This window comes from Corythoichthys intestinalis, chromosome 12 (genome assembly GCF_030265065.1).
Source record: "Corythoichthys intestinalis isolate RoL2023-P3 chromosome 12, ASM3026506v1, whole genome shotgun sequence".
NCBI classification, from domain to species: domain Eukaryota; kingdom Metazoa; phylum Chordata; class Actinopteri; order Syngnathiformes; family Syngnathidae; genus Corythoichthys; species Corythoichthys intestinalis.
This window is the reverse complement of record NC_080406.1, coordinates 39,524,523-39,540,491: the sequence shown is the minus strand read 5'-3', so window position 1 is coordinate 39,540,491 and position 15,969 is coordinate 39,524,523. Positions and strand designations below refer to the sequence as shown.

General features: G+C 37.4%; 1 protein-coding gene across 2 annotated transcripts in view; it reads right to left on the bottom strand.

Moving 5' to 3' along the window:
• thsd7ba (thrombospondin, type I, domain containing 7Ba) overlaps positions 1–15,969 on the bottom strand; it is a 364,521-nt gene that overhangs the window by 231,479 nt on the left and 117,073 nt on the right. For both annotated transcript variants that reach the window (XM_057851598.1, XM_057851599.1), the window contains exon 4: positions 10,980–11,156. In XM_057851598.1, coding sequence (XP_057707581.1) covers positions 10,980–11,139 — 160 coding nt within the window. In that variant the 5' untranslated portion in view covers positions 11,140–11,156. The remainder of the gene's footprint in view (positions 1–10,979; positions 11,157–15,969) is intronic.

Below are 15,969 nucleotides of genomic sequence, written 5' to 3'. Positions count from 1 at the left end.
ACATCGCTTTCTCAGAGCAGGACAACCCCGAAGATGACACCAGTGAAAACACACGGGTCTATAGAAGAGGCGTTCCAAAAGCCTTACAATATCAGGTCAGAAAAACACAAGAAAATAACCCACGCAGTGGGGATGTGCATTGCAAAAGACATGCAACCATATTCCGTGGTTGAAGATGCGGGCTTAGTTAATTTTAATTGCAACGCTTGACCCGCGTTATATTGTTCCCTCGCGGACATATTTCGCCAACAACATAATCCCCGACATTTATGAAATGGCACGCAAAGCCATCGAAGATGATTTCGCGAAAGCACATAGTTTCGCCCTGACCGCTGATAGTTGGACGTCCCGTGCTACAGAGTGCTACTACCTAACTGTGACTGTCCACTATAATTCATACCTGTCAAGTTGTACGGTCTCGGCGTTATTTGTACAAGTGAGCATTGATTTTTAAATGTGTACGCCGTATGTTACGTTCAAAATCTGCACGTTTTTCGTGCATTGCGTTTTTTTTTTTTTCATCCGTTTGGATTTGGTCACGCGTTTGGTTTGTAGCAAACGCCATGCTAGGCGGCTCCAATATTTCCTGACTGTGGCCGACATCATACAATCTACGCCTAGATATCTCAGAACTACATGCGAAATGACACACGGTAGCGTTAGTAAACAGCCTCCATTTTAGAGCAGTAAACTTCTCAGAAAGGCTCAGTTGTAGTAAACCTTCCGAGCGTACCTAAGCAAACTTTTTATCCAAAATACTCCTAAATCGGCAAAATCTTGACTTGAGTCTATATTTAAAGGATGAAACAGTTTTGAAATGTTCACATGTCGAAAGTAGACAGAAAGGAACTAAGGCAAAAACGGGAGCAATTTTATCAACTTTAACGGTTGATTCACAACATTAAATGACCTCCAAACATAGCAAAGGTTACTATGTTTTTGGGTTTGTTTGTTTGTTTGTTTTTTTAATGAAAAAAAAACAAAACATGAAAGGTATCACCAGTTACTTTGCCAAGTAACTTTTTTACTACTGTGTGTGTATTTCAGTAGTCAGTCACTACACTTGCCAAAGAGCTAAGAGGCATTTTAACAGTCGAAAATGTTTACATTTTAAGTGTTTATTTCATTTTTTTTAAAAGCAAAATAAAGGCAGTTTAAAAAAAAAAAAAAGCAAAACGCAAACCGAAACCGAACCGAAACCGTGATCCCAAAACCGAGGTTCAAACCGAACCGTGGGCTAACTGAACCGTTGCACCCCTAGTGTAGAGTTGGTCCATTGTTCCACGGCGTGGGCGAAAAACACTGCTCCTCTTGATTGAGACCCGACGGTCCCTCCTCTCCAGCACCGCTGACTAGACTTTAGGCTGAGCAGTATGATCCTTGTGTAGTTGGAACACACCCTCCAGCCCCCTTCTTAAAAAGAGGGACCACCCGGTCAGCCAAGCCAGAGGAACTCTCACCGATGTCCACACCATGTTGAAGAGGCATGTCAGCTACGACAATCCCACAGCATTCAGTTAATTTAGGAACTCTGGGCGGGTCTCGCCCTCCGGGGCCCCGCCACCGAGGAGCCTTCCAGCCACCTCAGTGATTTCGACCACAGAGACAGAAGAGCTCGGTATCCACAGACTCCGCTTCTTCAAAGGAAGGCGTGTCAGTGGAATTGAGGAGGTCTTTGAAGTATTCTCCCTGCCGACTCATGACGTCACGAGTTGAGGTCAGCTGTACCCAATCTCCACTATACACAGGGTTAAAGGTGCACTGCTTTACTCTCTTTAGATGCCAGATAGTGGACCAAAATTTCCTCAAAGCTGTCTGAAAATCGTTCTCCATCGCCTTGCTGAACTACTCCCATGTTCGAGTTTTTGCCTCAGTGACCGCCAGAGCTGCATTCTGCTTGGCCAGCCGGTACCGGTCAGCTGCCTCCAGAGTCCCACAGGCCATAAAGGCCAGGTGGGCGTCTTTCTTCAGCTTAATGGCATCCCTAATCACTGGTGTCCACCAGCGGGTTTGGGGATTGCCCCCACGAGAGGCACAAACCACCTTACGCCTACAGCTCCGATCGGCCGCCTCAACAGTGGAGGTGCGCAACATGGCCCACTCAGATTCAATGTTCCCCATTTCCCTTGGTTTATTTTAGTGCCACCGATTGACAAAATAAATAAACTTGATGACACTTATATTATATTTGATTATGTTGTACAGTGGACTAAACCAGTTATCAACTTGAGTCCAAATGTTGTTGATTATAAGCAAAAGCAAACTTTATACCTCACCGTCTAAAAAAAATGTTGTAGGGAAATGACAATCAAAAACTACTGGTAGTAGAGAAGCCCACTGGCGGCCCATGATGTTTTTGGATAAAAAATGAAAACTAAGCCATTTATTCACAATACTTAAGCCTTTAAATACAGTTTTACCACAAAAAATAAAACAGTGCAGAGGCAAAGAGTTAGAACAGATTTGTTCACATAGTGACTAAGATTTTGCCATTGTGCTTCCAAAATTAATCGCAAGACGTGTTTAAAATACTGCGAAAATATGTCAAATTTTTATACTTTCTATTATAACATTGATTTGGGGAAAGAAAATGTAAGCCCAGTGACTTGTTAGCAGTGTTGTTTTCATCAGCGTTGACAATAACGAAAATATTTTGTCAATGAACAATTTTTTTCATGACAATGATGTGCGATAATGAGCTAAAAATGTGTCTTGGGAGACATATCGAATGCCAGTTATTGTCACGAGATGAAAATGGGCCATAGTTTTCCGTGACATATTCAAAATGTATAACATTTTTATGTGTAGTTAGCCTGCATCATAGCAGTGTCTGGTTGTGTCACTCATGTGACGTGCTGCGCTCCCCAACTCACCAGTGTCCTCACCGGGCTTTATTGTTTTGAAACACTCGGTAAGGTTTGTCTTCTTATCTTTGCAAGAGAGAATATGCAATGTTGCTTTAGCCTTTAAAGGTCTGAGCTGAGTGATCATCACGCACTGAATGTAACTAATGGCGTTAGCATACCATTAACATTCGCGTTAGCATTAGGCTAATGCTAATGGCGCGCGTCCTGTTAAACTCTCGGACAACAGTGGGTAAAATTAATTGAAAATAATGTACAATTTTCCTACCGAGTGTCGTTGTTGTCCTTGTAGACGCTACAATACAGTATGTGCTTGTCTGTCAATGTTCATTCTAATTTGTTGGAAACCTTTATTTATTTATCTATTTATGGAAAAAAATTAAATCGGCTGCCAAAAACAACACTGCTTGTTTGTTTTTTGAGGCAGCTGAATCAGAATTAATCTTGTGTAATTTTATTTTAAAGCTCTCATATATATATATAAGGGCTGTCAAACGATTAACATTTTTAATCGAGTTAATTACAGCTTAAAAATTAATTAATCGTAATTAATCGCAATTCAAACCATCTATAAAATATGCCATATTTTTCTGTAAATTATTGTTGGAATGGAAAGATAAGACACAAGATGGATATATACATTCAACATACGGTACATAAGGACTGTATTTGTTTATTATAACAGTAAATCAACAAGATGGCATTAACATTAATTAACATTCTGTTAAAGGGATCCATGGATAGAAAGACTTGTAGTTCTTAAAAGAAAAATGTTAGTACAAGTTATAGAAATTTTATATTAAAACCCCTCTTAATGTTTTCGTTTTAATAAAATTTGTAAAATTTTCAATCAAAAAATAAGCTAGTAGCCCGCCATTGTCAATAATTACTTACACAATGCTCATGGGTGCTGAAGCCTATAAAATCAGTGCGGCAAAACTCCATAAAACACAACAAGTGAGCGTTTCACTGTACTGTCATTTAAATCTGTCTGAGCGGGGCATCTGCGTTAATTGCGTCAAATATTTTAACGTGATTAAATGAAAAATTAATTAACGCCGTTAACGCGATAATTTTGACAGCCCTAATATATGTTTGGCGGAAAACACAGACAAGACTGAAAAAGAAGTTTCTGCTCTTGCACCCCTCTGTAAAAGAAAGTGCTGTATTTTAAGCCAAAACAACTGTTGCGTTTGATAGAACAATATGTCTATATGCTGCAATAACAGATTCATGGTGCATTAAGCCGCCAAACTATTTTTTATTTGTCCGTTTTACCCTGGAAGCCCCGTTTACAGACGTCACGCAACCACTTTGTTTCAACCCAGCCATAAAACCATGGTAATTAATTAGATTTATTATTGAAAATGTCTGTCATTTTAAGCTTAGAATCATTAGTTGATGTCCTATAATTCGTATAAAAAAAAAAACAACAACTTTCAAAAATAATTTCCCTCGCATATTTTAAACTTTTAAACAAATTACATCACAATGAAAAAAATGGCATCTGTAAAAAAGTCACAGATATCTACCTCATAACTATCGCTTAATTATATATATATTTTTGTTGCTGTCGCATTTTATCAGATATGTTAGATGATAAATAATTGATCCAAACAAAGAAAATTTGAAAATAACGTTTAAAAGGGTAAATATATGAAAAAGAAAATCTCGACCACTCCTTGGTGTCTGCGATTTCTGCATCCTGACTCTTGTTATATTGCCATGTTTCACCCATAAAATCCCCCCAAAAATCCAGCTGTGGCCATTCACAGCTGTGTCTTGACACTCGGTGATAGATGCTACATGGATTTTTTGGATTGAAACGGTGTGTACGAGATCATATCTTGTTAAAGTCATGGTGTCTGTAATCCTGCTCTCGCGTGCTCTCACCTCCAGATAGGGTTTTGCTGTTTAAAAAAAACTGTTCAAAATATTTCTTCCCCCAGAAAATTGAGATTTTAAGCTTTCCAATGATGTTATCCAATGATCACACATGCATATCGGACAATTTTGAAATTTGGCCAAATTGGGGTTCTCAGAGCGGAACTTAAGTCACCTGAGTGTTATTCGCTATATATAAGAAAGAAAAAAATAGCCTTGTAGGTTGATAAATAGCAACCGCCCACCCAACATCTATAGACGTTTAAAAGAGGAAGTCGATGTCAAGCCAGCACATGATCAGAAGGTAGGTGTTTCTTCTACTGTATATCGACAGCTCAACGTGTCCTTGAGCAAACCTGCTTGTCATAAAGCTAGGATTTACTTTGCATGAAAATCAACAGCACCTTTATCTGAAAATGGCCGTGAGCATCGGGAGCAACACTCAGCTATATTGAAACTACACATTACCATTCGCCCATTCAATGGCACATAAGCAATGTTCAAATTTTATTTCATTGGGAAGAAAATACTGTATCTGGGTGACCTTTTCATAACTATCTCAGCCAAAATATAAAAGACAGTAAGCACATGTTTTAATTGGGCTGATTTTTCAGAATTCAAATTTGAAGCACAATCTTTTCCTCTAGGCTTCAGTCTTTTTTTTTTACTCCTTTTCAACACAAAACTGTGGCCAAGCTACGGATGATTCTGGGCCAAACTGTACATAAATGCATGTCTTTCTGAAAATAATTGTTAAATGACTGAAAATGTGTGGGCTTTTGACTGTCAAGGGACTTCATATGCACAATAATTGAATAATTATGCCATTAGCCACAGTGTTCCAGAGCTATATTCTGCTCTCCATGGTGCTGATGAAGGTCAAGTCTAAATGGATCCAGCTCAGTTTCACTCCCAGCGACTCTCAAAAGCTTCACCCCACATTGCTCATTGCCTTGATAGACAAACTCAATATTTTTCTGAACATTAAATATTAAATTCAAAGACAACCCTATTCCAAGTATTTCTTTAACTCCACATTTTGGGTTGATGACGGCTGCAAAGTACAACACTGTCTCAAACAAATGGAATGTCCGTACCTTTATCTAATACCCAAGGGCGCAGGTTTGGCCTCAACATTGGTAGGGACGATATAACAGCAGAAACTGCGTGTACACTTTTTGCTGGGGACGGGACGTTAATAAGACCAAACAGATTGGGTGAACGGTGGTCAGGGCTACATTTCTCACAAATATGAACCTAATTAATTGGTAGGCTAAACGATCAATGCAAAATAAATCTGTATTGACTTATACTAAGCCTCTGTCTACTTGTAGCAGGGTATTTGGCAAAAAGAAAAAAAATTTCTACTGTTTGGCCTATTATCCAGACAACACATTTTGGGTTTGAAAACGAGGGTTCTTAAAAACTCAGTCCAAAGTGAAGATGTGTGAATTCTGCGTTTGTAGTGCCATCATGTAGACACTGATAACCGATGGTTTAACTGTGGAAATGTCACTGACTGTGACAAACTTTGTTCTTACATCACACATGAGAACAAGGTTTACATTTGGAGTAAATGTGGATACCTTTGCGGTGGGTTTAGATCCAATTATTACACTGGTGCTTTTTGCTTCCATTTATTTACAAGCGTTTGAAGTGCTTCATATAACACATGCAACATCAACAATTATTTTTTGCGCAATGTTGTGAATGTACTTAAAACGATTGAATGCGGTCGACTGTGGAAGCTTTTTTTTCCATAAACGTGCTGGTGTAGATGTAATTATTTTTTCCGAACATGTTAGAGCGGGATCCTGGGCTTTAAAAAACCTGCTAGGTGTAGACATGGCCTAAATTCCATGTGTAATGGTTCAGGTGACACATCGTTCGATTCAAACCACTGTTTTCAAAACCTAGAAGGAAAAGTAAACACATTTTGAAAACTTCCAAAATAAATGTCTGGATTTTACTAGCAAATTTAAATTGCAATATTTGAATACAACTTTATTTAAACAATTTTTTCACCACCGGTCCATTTGAACTGGGAACATTTGTTCATTAGCTGAAGCCCACCTTGCTCAAATGGATCAGAGTCAATGAGTTCAAGCACATCTGGCTGTTATTATCAGCCAACTATTGCAACAGGCTACAATTAACGCTTTGCATTGCATGAATTTATTATTGATCTACAATACAGGCCAAAAGTTCGGACACATCTTCTCCTTCGTGGGGCTTCTGACTAAACAAGACATGGAAAAACTTTCATTCATTCATTCATATCCAGTAGATTGGACTAGTACGAGGGGTATTCAAAAAGTAATGCACCCGACTTTACTATGTACAAACAAATTATAATAGCAACATGTATTATACATCAAACGAAAGGTACAAGTGTGAGGATTACATTTTTACTTCTCCACATAGTCTCCACCTCTCTCAAGAGCTACAGTCCAACTATGAATGAGGGCATGTATACCAGTGTTGTAGAACTCATCCGGTTGATCTCTAAGCCAATTCTTGACATTAGTTTGCACTTCATCATCATTGCCATATCGCCATTGCCATTTGGAAGCTAGTTTAAGCTTAAAAAATATGAAAATCAGAAAAACACATATAACAATCGTAAAACGGTGTGTCCTATCATGTTTGTGCAAAATATAAACAAGATTGGTAAAATCCTGTACGAGCTATGCACTTAAGTGCATTACTTTTTGAAAGTCTCTCATATAATTACAGGTCTTGATAAAAAAAAAAAAAAAAAAAATCAGTCAGGAAGCTGCAGCTAGTACGGAATGCTGCTGCCACAGCCCTTATAAATACAAGGAAATTAGATCACATTACACCGGTTTTGAAATCATTACACTGGCCTCCAGTGAGTCAAAGCCTGTAAAATACTAGCCTGGAACTCCAGACTCACGGCCGTTCCAGCGATTGAGTCTGGCAACCGTCCGGCGGATCAAATTCCAAGGGCGGAGCAAGCCACAGCAAACAGACAGCGGCGTGGACCAGTCAGCGACGGGCGGATGTGACGTTGGTAAAGCGACAAGAATGGAGAAGTTTATTCAACATGGCTAGAGCGAGACAGCCTGTTGTCTGTGACTTGTGTCGTTGTGTTTTTTTGTAATTTAAAACTGATTTTTTAATATATTCTGGGCTCTCCCTTTGCCATCTGTGTTGTTGTGGAGACGACTTTCGGCGCGCAAGAGTGACATTGCTCATTAAGAACAAGTCATGCAAATAATCGAATCTGATTGGACGGATGATTTTGTTCGCCTCGAGAGGCCAATAAAGAGCTGGGTCCCAGACTATTCTCACAGTGTTTGAAAAATACTAGGACAAACAGTCTGGCTGTGCTTAATGGCCTTGGACCAAAATACATGCTTGATTTGTTGGATCCCAATGAAACATCTAGACCCCTAGGGTCGTCTGCGACCGGTCTCTTGTATGTTTCAAGAACAAGAACCAAGGCAGCATTTAGTTATTATGCTCCTCACTTCTGGAACAAATTACCTGAAGGTCTGAAGTGTGCTAAAACTGTTAGCCCCTTTGTTTATCACAGCATAACTGTCTACATATTTCAAACTATTTGCCTTTTATACCTTTTCAGCTTTATTTCCATTTCTCATTTCAATTTATTGCAATTTTTATGTATAATTTTATTTCCTGTTTCTATTGTCTTTGTTTTAACGTTCTTTTGATTTAATGTGATTTTTATGACCTTCATGTGATGTAAAGAACTTTTCATTGCCTTGTGTTGAATTGTGCTATACAAATTTGCCTTGCCTTCGTGCGTTTTCTTTATTTTCATGCCTATTTACATTGTAAATTCTCACTGATGGTAGTCAAACTATTGAAAAAACACGTGGAATTATGTACTCAGCAAAAAAAAGGTGAAATACCTAAAAACATGTATAATATTCTAATATTTTCAAAGTAGCCACCTTTTGCTCTGATTACTTTTTTGCACACTCTTGCAATTCTCTTGATGAACTTCAAGAAGGAGTCACCTAAAATGGTTTTTGACTTCAACAACCATGCCTTTTCAAGGCTTGATTAATGGAATTTATTGCTTTATCAATGGGATTGGGACCTTCATTTGTGTTGCCTGAATGAGGTGTGTCCAAAAATTTGGCCTGTACTGTATGTTTTACAAAGAAATGGCCTTTACCATCATCAAATTCTGAGGCAAAAATATCTCAAATTTGACATTTCCTTCACAGCGTTTCAAACAACAATAACTCACAAAGACTTCAAAACTTCACCCGGGGTCTTTCTTGATTCCATTCCTTTTGAACATGCATTCTTTCAAGTGAAATTAATCAGCCTCTTTATCACTTTGGCAGTGTCGTTACCCAGACACAGAGTTTGAACTGAGCACACTAATCGCCCAGCAAGGGGGCATTTTGTGTGGGAACGCCACCATTTTCAATGGAGGTATTGACGCAAGAGAAGGATGACTTGTGGCTCACATTTCATGTTTTTAAAGGCAAGGAGATTGGCAATAACATGCAGTACTGTGCTTGAAAAAAAGAGTTTTATTCCAAAATATGAACTGAAATGTAAAAGGTGGACAATTATTCTGTCAGTTGAAGCTCAAGTTGGCACAGGTAGCTATTGCCAACATTTGCAGATTGACATCATTTAAAAAGTAAAATTCATGTACAAATCCTAAAGGGCATTTTGTTCAAATCATTTAACAAAATATAATTTTTGGCAATAGGATAACCTTAAAATTAGTACAGTAATTGGATTGAAAACATAAGATAACCGCAAAACACAAAGCGCAAATGTTTTTTTTTTTTGTTGTGCATTAGTGTAACAGTCCAAGCCCAGCATGCAACCTTTGAGACAGATGTTAGATCTGTGCCTGCAGTGTAATGATGGGGAGCTACTGTATGATGAATTCCCCCCTGAGTTACACCAACAAAGACTTGCACTGTGGTACAGTTCCTTTCAGTCGAAAACACAGACCAAGGATGCAAAACATTCAGACAAAGAGAAATTTGTCTATCCCATTAGAAATAATACCAACAAAGAAAAGACAAAATAAATTCGGCATTTTTGGGAGGTGATGTGAACAAATGGGCTTGTCTTTCACCGACGCCAATAGACGTCCGATCCACTTTGACTGGGAGGTGCTAACAGCCACCAAATGACAGTTCAGTTCATTTGGTGAAGATGAAGACATAATTACCGTAATGTTCGGACTATAAGGCGCTACTTTTTTCCCCTCATTTTGAATTCTGCGTCTTATAGTCCAGTGCGGCTTATTTGTTGATTTATTTGGGTTAATAGGTAACACTTTATTTGACAGTATATATTATATACTATTTGACCGTCATAATCATGACATGACACTGTCATGGGCCTTAATGAATAAATATGACATATGTCATTATGTGTCATTCGGTAAATTATGTCGCTAACTCCATTTATGTGCAGCTCGGAACTATTACGTCCATTCAAAAGTGAAATAATTTGGCGGATGACACATAATGATATCTGTCAAAAACATTCACTAATGCTCATGGCAGTGTCATGTCATAATTAAGATGGTCTTATGGTGCCACTGTCAAATAAAGTGTCACCAAATATAAAAACCAGAAATTAATAAAACAATTGGAACAGTAACTGAAGAAATAATTAGCTTACTAGTATAACATGAATATTGATTGTTATTTTCATAGTAGTGCTGCAATGCATGCTAAGTGGCATGTTGGATGACAGCAGATGTTGATTGTCTCCTACAAGTGAGCAGTGATGGCCAAATAAAGCTTCTTCAAGCAATGAAGCTTTGCAGCCAATTGGTTCTAAGCTTCATGGTGGTTCATTTGCTCTCATGACATCTTATGAGGCCGCTGACAAATGCTACTGGTTAATATCTTTTGGTGTAAATATCCCATAATACAGTGAGGACAGCTGTGGCTTGTAATCCAGTGCGGCTTTGCTAAGAACAAATGCCGTTTTCGTGTCAAATTTGGCGGGTGGCAGCTTATAGTCGAGTGAGGCTTATAGTCCAAAATTTTTTATTTATTTTTTTTAATAAAATGGTGGAAAAGTTTTTTTTTTTTACCCTTGACATGAATAGACAAGGTTTGGATGTGTATCCCGTCAATGGCACTGAAACATGATAGCATCCCAGTTAAAATGGATTTGATGTCTATCAGTTTCAGCGATTGAGTTAAAGGAGCGTTAGGTTAAAATGTTAAAAGGTTAAATAAAATGCTTTACCTGTTTTCCATGTGAACTGATGATCCATATGTAACACCATATCCGATCGGATTTCGATGAATAAAAATGACAAGAGGATCAACAAACGAATGTAGTTCCGAGTTCCCCGTGCCCAGGCAGTGACCCTAAAGTCGTCCTTTAAAGTCATAGTCCAGCCCATTGCTTCCTCTCTTACTCCTAAAGGAAAGACAGAAAAGTCATTGGTTACCCACTTAAAATGTGACTAAGAGAAAGGGGCTTCTTTAAAAAGAAAAAAAAAAAAATTTTACATTGTTGATTCATGAATCACAACATACGGCTTTGAAATAGTACCTGCCCTTTCCTCGTTAAAATCGGCCATAAATAATTAGTCAAGGCCTCCAATGTTACGCTACAAGTGGAAAGGCGTTAAGGAGACTTAAATCATGTTGTAATAGAAGGGATGTGGCCTTTTTTATTGCAGCTTATTTATTGCTTGAAGCTACTACAAGGATTCCTGTTCTAATAGTGTTATAGGGATTAGTCCTGGATTCAAAGGCCTTCACTTGTGTCCCACCGACAGTAATGACAACAGAATTTAATCTGCGTCACCCCAAATAACTTTAATGTTACAGCATTTGAAAATTGATTTTTTTTTCTACGGATGCTCTTGTGTATTGTGATTTTAAGTGTTTGCTGGTTAGTTTCATTTGTTAATTGATCCTTTATAGGGCACTGATTTAACTCATTGACTGCCATTGACGGCGCTTCATGTTGGGTTGGCAGTAGGGATGTCCCCAATTCAATCACGTGATTGGGAAATTGGGCCCTGTCGCGTCATTTTCAGATGATCTGAATCGTGTAAAAAAGATCAGAATTTTAAAATGTATTTAAGTATTAACTCATTGGCTGCCATTGACCACGGTAGACGTCTTATTGATTATAAATTGGAGGGTTGGCAAGGATCGTTGGATCGCATCCAGCTCCCCAGTCAAATAGGATTGGACGTCTATTTTCCAATGGCAATCAACCAATCAATCAATGACAGTGAAAATTACACTGGTCTAAAAAAAATGGGAAAATACTGTATCTGAGTCAGTGAGAAAAATGGCTAAATCGAATAGGTATTCCCCGGGTTACGAACTAGTTGTGTTCATAAGCTGGTGACGTAACCCAAATTTCCGTGTAAATTGGAAATAACTAGGGTTGTTCCGATCATGTTTTTTTGCTCCCGATCCGATCGTTTTAGTTTGAGTATCTGCCGATCCCAATATTTCCCGATCCGATTGCTTTTTTTTTTTTTTGCTCCCGATTCAATTCCAATCATTCCCGATAATTTTTCCCGATCATATACATTTTGGCAATGCATTAAGAAAAAAATGAATAAAACTCGGACGAATATATACATTCAACATACAGTACATAAGTACTGTATTTGTTTATTATGACAATAAATGCTCAACATGGCACTTACATTATTAACATTCTGTCTGTGAGAGGGATCCACGGATAGAAAGACTTGTAATTCTTAAAGGATAAATGTGACTTTGTATATTGTGACTAAATATAGCCATCTAGTGTATTTGTTGAGCTTTCAGTCAATGATACTGTAGCCATTTAACTTCTGCCCAAATGCATGATAGGAAGTGCAACCACGACTGTGCGCAGTGGTACCAATTGATATATCTTCTCTGCGTTGGGAAATAATATAGGGTGTTCAGACAAAGATCAATTACTACCGGCGCCATTACAGATTGAACGCGACAATGCGTGAGTGGGTCGTGCAGAGCATGCGTTAATTGCATTAAATATTTTAACGTGATAAATTTTTTAAAAAATTAATTACCACCGTTAACGGGATACATTTGATAATACCTTAAGCCTAAACTAAAGACTCTGGATGAGTGTAACATTATGTCTATAATGTTAAATACAATTAGAAATTGATTTCATAAAAAAAATATATATATATATATTATATATTAAAAAAAGGCATGTCCGATATTTTTTTGCCAATTCCGATACTTTGAAAATGACGTGATCGGATCGATCGGCATCACGATCGATCGGGACATCTCTAGAAATAACACTTTAAGTACCCCTAACTATTCCCTAAATCTCAAAATAACTATCCAAAAACATGTATTATGTATCATATTAATCAAAGAAAATGGAAACTAGGATACTTTGAGGAATACGGTACTGTTTACGCGCCCCCCCCCCCCCCAAAAAATAAATAAATAAATAAATAAGCGACTGACAACAAAATTGCGGACGAGACTCAGACATTGTAAAGTCGAAATCACGTAAGCGACGTACGTCGTAACTCGAGGACTACCTATACTTGCTATGGCAACATGGATCAGAAAATAAAAGATTTTAGTGCTGGTTGGCTAAAGCAAAGATATGTAATGTTAAAGTTTGATTACAAAGATATATTGGTGTAATTATATAACATCAGTTTTACACGGTGCTACATTTTACATGAGATGGATATATCAGTGTGTGCCACCACTTATAAGATGTGTGTACTGCCATATTATATATGGCGGAAAACACAGACAAGGCTGAAAAATGACTTTCTGCTCTTGCACCCCTCTTTAAAATAAACTGCTGTATTTTAAGACAAAAAAACTGTTGTTTGATGGAACAATATGTCTACATGCGGCCATACCAGTTTCGTGGCGCATTAGACCCCCAAACTATTTTTAATTTGTCCGTTTTACCTTGGAGACCCCTGTTTACAGACACCGCGCAACCACTTTTCTTTCAACCCAGCCATAAAAAGAAGGTAAGTAATTAATATTTATCATTCGAAATGTCTATCATTTTTAGCTTAGAATTATTCATTGATGTCTAGTATTTAGTTTAAAAAAAAAACAAAAAAAAAACACTTTATAAAAGTATTCACTCACATATTTTAAACTTTTAAACAAATTATATTATAATGAAAAAAAAAAAACAGTATCTGTAAATAAAGGTTATGGATATCTACTTCATAACTATCGCTTAATTGTATTTTTTTGTTACTGTTGCATTTTCCCTGATATTTTAAATGATAAGACAATCCAAACAACGGAAAATTAAAAAAGAAAAAAAGTCTGTGATTCCTGCATTGTGACCCTTTGTTATATTACCGTGTTTCACCCATAAAATCCGAGTCATGCTACACTGAGTTTTTGGATTGCAACAAGGTAAGTACACGATAATATCTCGTCAAAATCATGGTGTCTTTAATTATGCTATATTATATATATATATATATATATATATATATATATATATATATATATATATATATATATATATATATATATATATTTTTTTTTTTTTTTTTTTTTAAGTCCTCCTGTTCAAAAATTGTCTTTCCCCCAAAAATTGAGATTTTAAGTTTTCCAATATGTATAACACATGCATATAATACAATTTTGAAATTTGGCCAGATTGGCGGTGTCAGAGCGGAACTTCAATTCGCCTGAGTGTTTTCCGCCATATAATAGTAAGTGCCCACACACACTGCTATGCAGAACAAAGAGAAAATGTCCAAAACGTAAAAAAAATATTTCGCAACGATGATAGCTCAATTCATCACACTGGATGACCAACAACATATTTAAATGTTATTTGCTTCCACCCTTAATTTGTGCAGCACAACAGATTTGGAAAAAAAGCAAACAAAAAAAGTATTTATGAATTAATCTGGCCATGAGATTTAGGCCTCACTTGTATACAAAAATATTATGTCCATACATGTGGACACCAGGTCTTTATGGGGTTAACGGGATTATTACAACTGGCTCGACATGAGTTCCATAAAATTGGCGGGGGTGCTATGAGTGCTTCATGACTCAAGGGAGGGAATGATATTAACACCACCATTAAAGTATGGTTGTATTAGAGGCAAATGCAATAATAGACAGACAGAAAAAGAGAGCCAGGATTAAGTGATTTCCACTCCGGATTTTGGAGACACGTATCGGACAGATTGGCCTTGGTGGAGGTCCGTGCCCCACTGAGTGCCTGTATAGTCCATGATTATAAAAATGTATGCTGCCTGAATGAGAACTACAACCATATATACATTTGTCAAACCCCGCATTGTCTAAATTATTGACCAATATTTAGTTGTTGAAAATGGCTCGCTCTCTATGAAGGTACAATTTTATTGGTTTAACAAATGTGCATTGTCTTTTCAATTTCCTGAAAAGTGATGCTTGTGGAGATAAGAGAATTACACCCAACAAAGTCTACACTCAGCAAAGTCTAATTTAATGTTTGATGAGAGTTGCAGGAATTACTTCTGACAGGCATCCCATCCTAATTTGAAGAGCTACATATGGTGTGTCAGAAGAAAACTAAACAAAGCAAAAAAGCCCTAAATGACTATGTTCTTAGTTTAACTCAGGTAAGTGAGATTTAATGGTTGTTTAAGTTGTGTTTAATGAAAAAGTCTGCGAGAGCACAGATGGCTTGTCACCCAGATGTGAGCTTCCAGATGCCAATGTGACAAAATGTGTTTTTTTTTTTTTCTTTAAATTTGATATAACTCAGTACAGTAAAAAGAGGTATTGACTTTGTATACCTTTAAAAAAAAAAAACTATAAACTCAATGCTTGTTTGGAAACATTTTAAACATTTTTTATGAAGTACAGTAGATGATTCTTCGTACCCGACTGATTACCATCGACCTGATCTGTGCAAACCCAGCAAATCTTGACCCGACAGGTATTCCTGTATATTTTAATGACACATATGTTTGTAGAACGAATACAAATGTTGCTTTTCTTTAAACCTCAGAGTTTGAAGCATATGTACAGTTCAATCTTAGCCTGCAGCTGTCTGCCAGCCTGTCAGTATAAAGGCGAAATGCAGGCTATCATCAAAATCTTTTAAAAGAAAAACTCTTAAACTGCTAAATATCTGGGTCAATGGAATCATGCCAAGCACTCAGTGGCTCCGGAAAACCTGGCATTGAGCAGCAAAGCTCAGACGCTGCATTTCTTCCTCCTAGATACTCCATGTTCTAATGGTA